General features: G+C 36.8%; 1 protein-coding gene across 1 annotated transcript in view; it reads left to right on the plus strand.

The window, feature by feature from the left end:
• Window positions 1–10658, plus strand: part of LOC109392214 (protein FAM35A-like) — a 43893-nt gene that overhangs the window by 21014 nt on the left and 12221 nt on the right. The window contains exons 3-4 of the mRNA XM_019660504.1: window positions 2151–2357; window positions 7508–7736. Of these exons, the coding sequence (XP_019516049.1) occupies window positions 2151–2357; window positions 7508–7736 (436 nt within the window). The remainder of the gene's footprint in view (window positions 1–2150; window positions 2358–7507; window positions 7737–10658) is intronic.

The following is a 10658-nucleotide window of genomic DNA, read 5'->3' on the forward strand; positions in this document are numbered from 1 at the left end:
ATTTTAAGAAAGGAAAAAAACTGTATTAAAATTGTAATACTCAATATAGACTGATAACAAACAATGAATATAAGTCATACATTTTTTTGGCACCCCCAGTATATAGAGATAATAATATAATGAACTGAAGTACCATTATCCAGCTTATTAAAACATGACCAATCTTACTTCACCTATTGTTTCCCTTCTTTTTTACTGTCTAAAATAGTTTACAATAAACATATTTTATCTTATAATTAAAAAATAAAAGCAAACTTTTTTCCTTTTGAAAAAAAAGAGTAGTAATGTTTGGAATATCTTGAGAAAAAATAGAATTAAATTAATATTTCCTATTTGTGCCAAAATAAATTCCAGATGCATTAGAGATTCAAATACATTTTTTAAAAAAAGAAACAATAAGTAGTAAAAAAAAAATAAGCAAACTTATTTGGAATCCAAAGTTAGTAGGTTAAATAAAATACAGCAACAGAAGCTATACTATCTATAAAAATCACCATGTACAGACTTAAAAGACAAGTGAAAAAAAACAGAAAAAAATGCATATTGTCAGAAAATATTGGAATGAGCAAAAGACAAGTATCTGTAAGCCTGAGTGCAATAAATATGAACAAGAAAGTCCCAAATAGGAAACAAAAATGGCTAAAAAAATATAAGAAAAAGTACTCCTACTAGTAATTGAAGACATACAAATAAAATAATGATAGATAATTTTTCTCCTAAGAAATTATAGAGAGGATATGGGGAGACAGTCACTCTCATAAATTATTGGAAATGTAAACTGGCAAAATATTTCTTGAGGATGATGCTATGAAAAGCTTAGAATTTATAATACCTTTGGCCTAATAATTACACTGATGGGAATTCATCATGGCTACGCATAAAGATGTATTATAGCTAAAAATATAATTATCACAGTACTGTTTATAGTAGTGAAAAACTAAAAACCAACCAACATGCTCCAAAATAAGAGGATTGCTGTAATAATTTTTAAGATTTTGGTCGAGCTGTGCAATGGCATATTATACATATTATAAAATAATGTAGAATTTAATGAGATGTAAAGATGTATTTGACATATTAAGTAAAAATGAAACAAATTGAAAACAAATGTTAACTTTATTTTAGGGGTGCTGAAATTATGGCTACTATTCATTTATTTACTTAGCTTGTCTGCGATTTCTAAGCATGTATTTTGTAATAAGACAAGAAAGCTATTTTTAAAATAGTGATTAGTTTTAAGTAACAACTTGGAATATATACACTTTAGTTTTTTTAATGATGCCTCTATTTATATGGATTTACTGACTTGTTCTAAGATTCTCCACATAAAAAACTGTAAAATGAAAGAAACTAAGGAAGCAGGTGGGGTATGTGAATTAGATTATGACCTGAAGTAAATGGAAAACTAAAAGGACAGCTGTGATTATTAGAAAACTTGGTGCTAAGAGACCTGTTTTTGCTTTATTATAGTTTTAAAGTTGAATTTATTAATATAGAACATAAATGTATTAATATAGAGTTTATTAATATAATATGTATTTATTGATATGAACATTATTGATAAACGAACTTATTAATAAAGTTACATTTATTAATATAGAATTTATTAATATAGAATATGACCTTATTAATATAGAATATATAAATATTAATATCTGTATTTATTAATCTTGAATATTTGGAAGAAGTACTGTGCTAGTGGTCTTAAGAATTAGAATTATTACTGAGGGAATTAAAAATAGGTGCAATGGTATCTAAATGCATCTTTTGTTCTGGGAAAATTAGCTAAATAAGAAAACTAAAATGTTGAAAATCAATGAGAGACATCGATTATGGCAGATGTGTCCATTTCTATTATTTTAAAAAGTCTGTAAATACCAAAATGAGAATTTGCTACTCTGAGAAGCAGTAGGTTATAATAAATGATGACTGTTTAGGAGACCAAAAAATCTTTAGAAAAAATTTTTATTAAAATTATTTCTAGCATCCTTATCCTATTGCCTTAATACAATATTCATAATTTGTCTCTTTACATCCCAATTCCTTAGTGTGATAAAAGTTATATTTAACTGATTTAGTCTATTTAGTCTGATTGTGAGCCTAGATTGTTTCCTTTTTGGTAACCTTTTATTTTTATTTGTTTGTTTAAGATTACATTTGGGAATTTAAGTATCTTTTCGTTCAGCGCAATTGCATCCTAGAAAACCTAGAATTGCATACAACGCCTTGGTCATCCTGTGAGTGCCTGTTTGATGATGATATAAGGGCAATTACATTTAAAGCAGCATTTCAAAGCAGCATGCCCTCTTTTGTGAAGATGTCAGATTTAGCAACACATCTAGAGAATAAGTATTCAGGTAAGATCTTTATATGCTTAAAGTATTGCTTGTTTTAATATAAGCAAGGAACCTATCATTTGTGGGAAAAATATGTAATTCGATATAAGAGTGAAATATAGATCTTTGTAAATAACTGAACCAGATAGTGGCATCTTCTTAGCTTTTTGCCTACAATCCTTTGAGGTTAATTTGTAATTATTAGGGATCACTTAAAACTTTTTTGTGTATAGTTACCAGCAGCACATCATTCTATTCAATCTGCTTTCTAACACTAGAGATTAGTTTGAATTTTCTATGATTTGATATACATGGAATTATACAGCACGTACACTGTTTTGTTTGGCATCTTTAACTTAGCAAATTCTTTTCAGATGTATCTGTGCTGTTTTGCATATCAGTAATTCATTCCTTTTTATTCTGTTGTATGTATAGAGCATGACTTGTTTATTCATCTGTTGATGGACAACTGAGTTGTTTCCAGCTCTTGGCTGTTATAAATAAAGCTTCTATAAACTTTCATGTATAAGGCATTATATGGACATAGTCTTTTTTTTTTTTCTCATTCGTAAATACCTAGGAGTTGAGTAAATAGCTGGATTATGTGGGAAGTGTATGTTTAACATTTTTAAGAAACTGCTATACTGTTTTATCTGTAGTGATATTGTTATTACCTGATATTGCTAATTTGTGTCTCCTTGCTTTTTTCCCCTGATCAATTTGGCTAGAGGTTTGTCAATTTTATTGATCTCCTCAAATAACTTCTTTTTGGTTTCATTGATTTTTTTCCTCCCCTATTTTTCTGTTTTCTATTTGATTTCTGGTCTGATCTTTATTATTTCCTTTCTTCTGCTTTTTTTTGGTTTCACTTTTCTCATTTATTAAGGTGAAATTGAGGTCATTGATATGAGACTTTCCTTTTTTTCCAGTGTAGGCATTAAATGCCATAAATTTACCTCTAAGCACAGCTTATGTGTTCTCTATCCCATGCCCTATGGATCATGAGCTTTTCATTCTAGCTGGTGAGAAGGGAAAATACTACATTTTTCCCAGCTTTGTGCAAGCTTCAGGGATTTTTCCCAGAAATCTTTTCAGATGGTTCTTTCTTTGGCATCTGGTCACATGTACTCAGTTGAGTTCTCCAGGGGAGCCCTCTGCAGCTCTCCAGAGCTTTCTGTTTTTGCAGCTGTCATCTGTCTAGTAGCCTGCTCTGAGAACTCTAGCTATTTTAGCCTTCCAGACTCAAAGCTCTGTCCTCTCTCAACTGTGAGGAAACCAGCCAGGCTCTGCCAGGGGACCCCTTTCCTGCACCAGAGCCAGGAAACTCTTTGTAAGCTGGGGTCATCCCCCAGCTCACTTCCCTTTGTTTCTCATCTCGTAAGGATCACTGTCCTTTGTTGCCTGTGATCCAAGGTCTTGAGAATTCTCGTTTCATACATTTTGTTAGGTTTTTCAGTTGTTTCAAGTGTCTGAACTGTTTTTTTACACACCACTTCTGACACCAAATATATGGGTTTTCTTTTTTCATCCCAACAACCAGTTCTCCAACTCTTGGGTTACCAACTGAGTGTCGTACAACTCAGTTCAGATCTGACACTACGTGCCTAGAGTTAGTGTCAGACTCCACAGGTTTACGAGTTCTGCCTGTAACACTGTCCGCACTTCAGGTGCCAGTCGGAAGTATGAGGTGCCCAGGATGCCCACTTCTGTCTGCTGTGGTTACACAGCTGGGAGCTCCACAGCGCACCCCCCCTTTCAGGTTCAGTAATTTGCTAGGACTGTTCGTAGAACCCTTTTTATTTACATTTACCAATTTATTATAAAGGATGCAACTCAGGAAACAGCCAAATGGAAGAGATGCACAGGGGAAGGTATGGGGAAGGGCCTGGACTCCATGCTCTCTCAGGTGCACCTCTCTCCCAGCACCTCCATGTGTTTACCAACCCAGCAGCTCCCTGAACCTTGTTGTTTAAGGTTTTGATAGAGGATTCATTATGTAGATATGATTGATTAAATCAATGGCCATTGGTGATTAACTCAAACTTTCAGAGGTTGTGGGATGAGGCTGAAAGTTCCAACTCTCAAATCATGCCTTGGTCTTTCTGGGGACCAGCAACACCCTCCCAACCCCCAAGCTACCTAGCTATTTCATTAGCATACAAAAGACACTCTTATCACTCTGGAGAGTCCAAGGGTTTCGGGAGCTGTGTGCCAGAGCTAGAGACAAAGACCAAATATTTGTATTTTATTATAATATAGAAAGGTTGGAGCATAAATCCAGTCCCTTACTCCACCTTGGCTGAATGCCAAATTAAAATTTTACAAGTTGTTTTAATTCACAGATGTATGTGTATATGTTTTACAAGATATAATTATAGGCATTAGCATTATTACATCATAAAACTAGGATAAGAAGAATGCAAGTAGAAAACAAAAACAATAACACCTCTTGAAAACCCCAACTTTTAATGGAATATAGAGATTTATTCTCAGAGGAGAACTCCATATACCCAGTTCTGCATTGAAACATTAATACTAATAGTTAATTTAAAATTAATATTTCTGGAAGATAAAAGTCATAGAAAATTTACAAATTTTTATACTGTTAAACTTTCATACAACTTTCAAAAATGGAAGTAGGTTATTTGTGGCCACAGAAGACTCTAGATTTACACTAACTGGTGAAATCTTGGGTAATGTTGTAGTGTCACATAAGTTCCTAAAACAGTTTATATTTGTGCGTCCTCCCTTTCCCCCTCAAAATCCCCACAGGTTTATGGAGCTGGTCACTGAAAGAAGGAAAGCCACAGGCAGTAGAGGGGCTACATTTAATTTGGTATTATGGAGAAGTCAACCCTCTTATCTACTGCTTACACAGAACAGCTACTTACCTGCTGGGATTGAAGACTTAGAATTAGATTTTAAAATAAAAATGAACAACATCATGAATGACAACAAAATAGGTGGTCACAGCTCTGATGATTAATAGTACCAAGGATATAGATAGCCTCATCACCCAAACTGACGAGGCTGGGAATTGGGAGTATTCTTGTAAATCCTGGAGAGCTGCTCCCCATTGGGAAACCATGCAAAAGCTTTGTACTGTTGCAATCAATCCCTGGTAGGTTGTGTCTAGAGAGGCCCTTTTAGCCATTTTCATTCTCATTGTGTTCAACTATGAGGGCTGAATTCATAGTTTCTATCATTGTTTATGTGTTTTAAGACAGAAATGGAGAGAGCACATGGAAGTACAAGCAATTTTGTCCTAATCTATTCCATGGTTAAATAACAGGAGGGAGAAAGGGGGATCAACATGGGAGCATTTCCTAAGAGGGTTTGCTCTCTTTACAAAGTGTAAGAAAAGCCAGAGAGGGAGGAGGCTGTGCCTGACTCCTTGAAAATAAATAAAGATGCTCACTGAGCATCTCGTCCTGCCATCAACAGAATATCAGTGCCTAGCTGGCAGCAAGGCTCTTGAAAGCAGAGTCCACATTCATAAGGAACTTTTCCTTTAAATAGGTGTGTGTAAATTTGTAAAATGTTAGGAGTTATGTTAACATTATTCTAAAATTAAATTCTTTCATTACATAATTTCTTAGTGATTCAACATGTCTGTGGAAAGGTGTGATATAGAGCCTGCTATAGTTTATTGGGTATGCTGCCCACTACACATACTCTTGTTATTCATATAGGATGTATGACATGATTGGAAGAGATGATGAAACAATCTTTTTTTTTTTTTAATTGGGGAATTGGGGGAGGGGACCAGCCAAGTTGTTGTTCTTCAATCTTTGTTGTGGAGGGCGCCAGTTGCCATCTGGCTGTCCTTCAGCAGCTCGTGACCTCTAAGCTCAAGGTGCTGTGTTCAGTCTTAGTTGTGGGTGGGCGTAGCCACCATCCTATGCGGGAGTCAAACTGGCACCCTTGTTGTTAAGAGCGCACGCTCTATCCACTGAGCCATCTGGGTGGCAGCTCAGCTCGAGATGCCGAGTTCAGTCTTAGTTGCGGGCAGGTGTAGCCCTCCATCGGAACAGGCAGTCTTGTTGTTAGGAGCACATGCTCTCACCAGCTGTACCATCCTGCCACCTGTTGACAGCTCAGTGGCAGCTCAGTTCGGACGCAGTGTCACTGGCCCATGTGGGAATCGAACCAGCAACTCTGTTGCTCAGAGCTCACACTCTTAAGCTAACTCTTAACCAACTGAGTCACTCGTCCAGCCCGAAACAATCTTTAGGCACTAAAAGACAAAAGCGAATGGAAGGACTTAGGAATAGGAAAGTCACCGTTAATGGGATTCTCAAAGAGATGACCAGAAAAGAGAATAGGACACCAGAATGATGAGCTCTTGACCTGGAGTGTATATAACATGCTAAAAAGATGAAGAACAAACTTAAAGGCTTTAAATTGAACATGGAGAGGAAAGGAGAAGAATGCTCAGATAAACTAGATCATAGGCCTCACTAGACATAGACCTCAGCATACAATGAGGCAAAGATAAATTAGGAAAAAAGAATGTCTGGTGGGTAATAGATACTCAGTATTTGTTTAACAGGTGAACGCATGAGCCAGTGAGCATGCCTGAGGTTCCTGGTGGTCACACATTTAATAAATGAGGATGCTCATTGCTCATGCGGCTATATAACCAACACCTAGAGTATGGATGATAATGGGCAGGAAATCGAAAAAGAAAGTTTAAAAAGACGATAAACTAGTGGTATATTATTTGTGGGCAAAATAGAGAATAGAAGAATAACTTACCTCCTATTTGGCTTTTGACAATAATCAATTAAAAAGACAGAAGAGAGGGCAGGGAGAGAGGGTATGTTAGCTAGTTTCAAGTGTTTGAATGGATTTCTCCTAAAAGGGATTAAACTTATTTTACATGATTCCAGGGGACAGGGAGAAAGACAGCATCCACTTGTTCAGCCGAATTAGCCAAATAAGTCTTCACTCTAAATTGCAGGCAGGTCACCCCTTACATTCCAGTGTTAATAGGAAGCCATAAGTGAGTGAGATTATCTAGGAAAACAGTGAAGAGAAGACCAACACCTTGGGTGTACCCTTTAATAAGAGTAGCTGTACATCAACTACGTAATTAACTGTGTTTATAAATTGAAGTTATAACTTTGGTCCTCTAATTTATAACATTTCTTTTTGTTTGTCTTTTGTAGGAGTGATTCTAATCAAAGCCCGGATTTTAGAGCTAGTGTTTCCTACTACAACCGCTCAGAACGTAGTTCTCAATGCTCGCAGTTCTCTGAAGAGCATTTTCTCTTCTCTTCCCAACATGATATATATTGGCTGTGCTAAATGTGGATTGGAACTAGACACAGATGAGAACAAGATCTACAAACAGTGTTTGAGCTGTTTGCCATGTACTAGCAAGAAAACATACTACAGGTGAGGCAACTAAGCAAGCCAATTGGATAGAAAATATTTATTTTTATAGAACTTGAAATGACCCCTGAAAATTACATATACCAACTCTTTCTAACGGGACTAACTATGAATAGAACTAACCCAAGAGAATAAATTTTTCTCCTGAGTCATAAATAGCTATTTATGAAAGCAAAAATTGCTCAGTAATCATAACAGGAATGTTTAAAAGCAGTAATTGGGAGATTTTATTGTCTTGAAGTAGCTATACTTAAGAAAAAAATTTATTTTTTTTAAAAGATTTGTATTAGGGAATTGGGGAGGGAAACAGTGTTGGGGAATTGGGGAAGGGGAACATTGTGCTTTTCCAGGACCCATTAGCTCCAAGTCAAGTTGTTGTCCTTCAATCTTAGTTGTGGAGGGCGCAGCTCTGCTCCAAGTCCACTCGCCACTTTCAATCTAGTTGTGGGGGCAGGGCGAGGGTGGGGAGGCGTAGGGGGTGAGTAGTCCACCATCCCATGCTGTAGTCAAACCGGCAGCCTTGTTGCACACTGAGCCATCTGTCTGCCCGTTGGCAGCTCGTGGCTGCTCAGCTCGGGTGCAGCTTACTGGCCCATGTGGGAATCGAACCAGCAACCCTGTTGCTCAGAGCTCGTGCTCTTAACCAACTGAGCCACTCAGCCGGCCCCTTAAGAAAATTTTTCTTGTTTATACGTTTAACCAAGATCTAAATGGTTCAGAAGTAACTCACTTCCCCACCTTAACATATAAGTGGAATTTAAAGGTTAAAGGTAAGATATGATCTAACCTCTGAGTTGTGGAAGCTAGTAAGGTGTACCTTTCTGTACCTCAGTTTTCCCAATTTCACATTAGAAATTACTAGAAGGATAGTAAATGTTCTATGGTAAAATGCCTAACCAACTCAGTGAAAAGCACATTGTTTTTCAAATTACAAATGTTCAAAGTCTTGGATAATCTTTTTCTTTTTACCTTATAAATCACATGCCTTTACAAAATAGCACTAAATTTTAGGACATTTTCATTACCCCTCCCCAAAAGGCCCTGTACCCAATTAGCAGTCACTTCTCATTCCCCCTTTCTCCACCTCAACATTTGGATTGTTCCCATTTTTTGACTATTATAAATAATACTGTTGTGAACATTCATGTACAAATTTTTGTGTGTATATGTGTTTTCATTTCATTCCACATAGGAGTAGAATTGCTGGGTCATATGGTAAGTCTATGTTTAACCTTTTGAGGAGCTGCCAAACTATTTTCCACAGCTACTGTACAATTTTACATTCTCACCAGCAATGTATGAGGGTTGCAGTTTCCCTACATCCTTGCCAACACTTTATTATCTGTTTTTCTTTTTGTTGCTTGTGCTTTTGTTATCATACCTAAGAAAGGTATCATTCCTAAGCCAAGATCATGAAGATTTCCTCCTATATTTTCTTTTAAGAATTTTATAGTTTTAACTCATACATACTCATATTGGTCTATGATTTATTTTGATTTAATTTTTGTGTATGGTGTAAGGGAGGGGTCCAACTTCATTCTTTTGCATGTAACTATCCAGTTGTCCCAGCATTATTTATTGAAAAGACTATTCTATCCCCATTGAATCATCCTGGCACCATTGCCAAAAGGCATATTGCCTTTCCCACTAAACTCTGAAGTTCCTCAAGTGAAGGTACCAGATCTGTCTTGTTCACTAGTGTATACTGTCTATCAATTTTGACCAAGTACTCCAAGGCAAACGAAAGATTTATTTCAGGGTCTTTTAGGAATTGCAATTTTAAAGACACAGATTTGGATAGAAACCCAAATGTGCTCAGAGAGGGAAAAGAAAGGGACAGAGTTTAGAAAGACAGAAAAGGGGGGCTTTCTGAGGGATTATATAAGTTGCTTTGAAAGAGCTGTGATTGGTGCTGGCAAGCAGACTTACACTGTATTATACATGATTAATTGCTTATGTCTTTTGCTGGTGAAAGATTTATTTATTAATAGAGAGTTCAGTGATACAGTGCCAATTCCAGGAACTGTATCAGGATGTAGCCATTTGTGCTTTAGCCTAGTTCAAAAGTTCAGTTTTCACATGGAGGGACTGTGTTAGCTCAGCTTCCTGGAGGTCTCCTGACTCCATTTTAAATTGCCCTCTTGACAATATCAACTCCAGTCTGCTATTTTTTTTTTTTTACAATACCCAGTACTTAGCATGGTGGATGGTGCATAATCGCTGTTGAGTATGTATTTGTTGAAATAAAGAGTGGAAGAGGAGAAATAGCCTGGGAAAGAGTGTAGAGTAAAAAAGAGGAAAGGACTTAGAATCATCATGTGAGGAAAGAAGGAAGTAGGTTTCTACAGTAGGGTTGTTTTAGCTGTTACACGAAATTCCCCTATATTCATAAATCTGTTTCTAAATTCTGTTCTCAGTTTAGTTTTTTAATTAATTAATTTTTGTTTTTTTATTATTATTTTAAAAGATTTTATTGGGGAATCGGGAAAGGGGAACAGACAAGTTGCTGTCCTTTTGTTCTTCAGCCTAGTTGTGGAGGACGTCGCTTCACTGGCCCATGTTGGTATTATGATCATTGTGCTCTTCCTGGCTGAGGCAGTTGGTCACTGACCATTGGACGGCCGCTCACAGTGGCTCACAGCAGCTCTTGCCAGCTGCCAGCCACTCACAGTAGCTTACGGCAGCGCACTGCAGCAGGGGCTGCAGCCTATGCCATTGTCGGCCACTCACAACAGCCCAGCTACAGGTGGAGCTGTTGTTCACAATCTTAGCTGTAGAGGGCACAGCGTCACTGACCCAGGTGGTAACTGAACTGGTGGCGCTGCTGCTCAGAGCTCATGCTCCCAAGCCAACTCTTAACCAACTGAGCCACTTGGCCGGCCCCACTTTATTTATTTATTTATTTATTTATTTATTTATTTATTT

The sequence above is a fragment of the Hipposideros armiger genome, unplaced genomic scaffold (assembly GCF_001890085.2).
Source record: "Hipposideros armiger isolate ML-2016 unplaced genomic scaffold, ASM189008v1 scaffold_319, whole genome shotgun sequence".
Taxonomy (NCBI): Eukaryota; Metazoa; Chordata; class Mammalia; order Chiroptera; family Hipposideridae; genus Hipposideros; species Hipposideros armiger.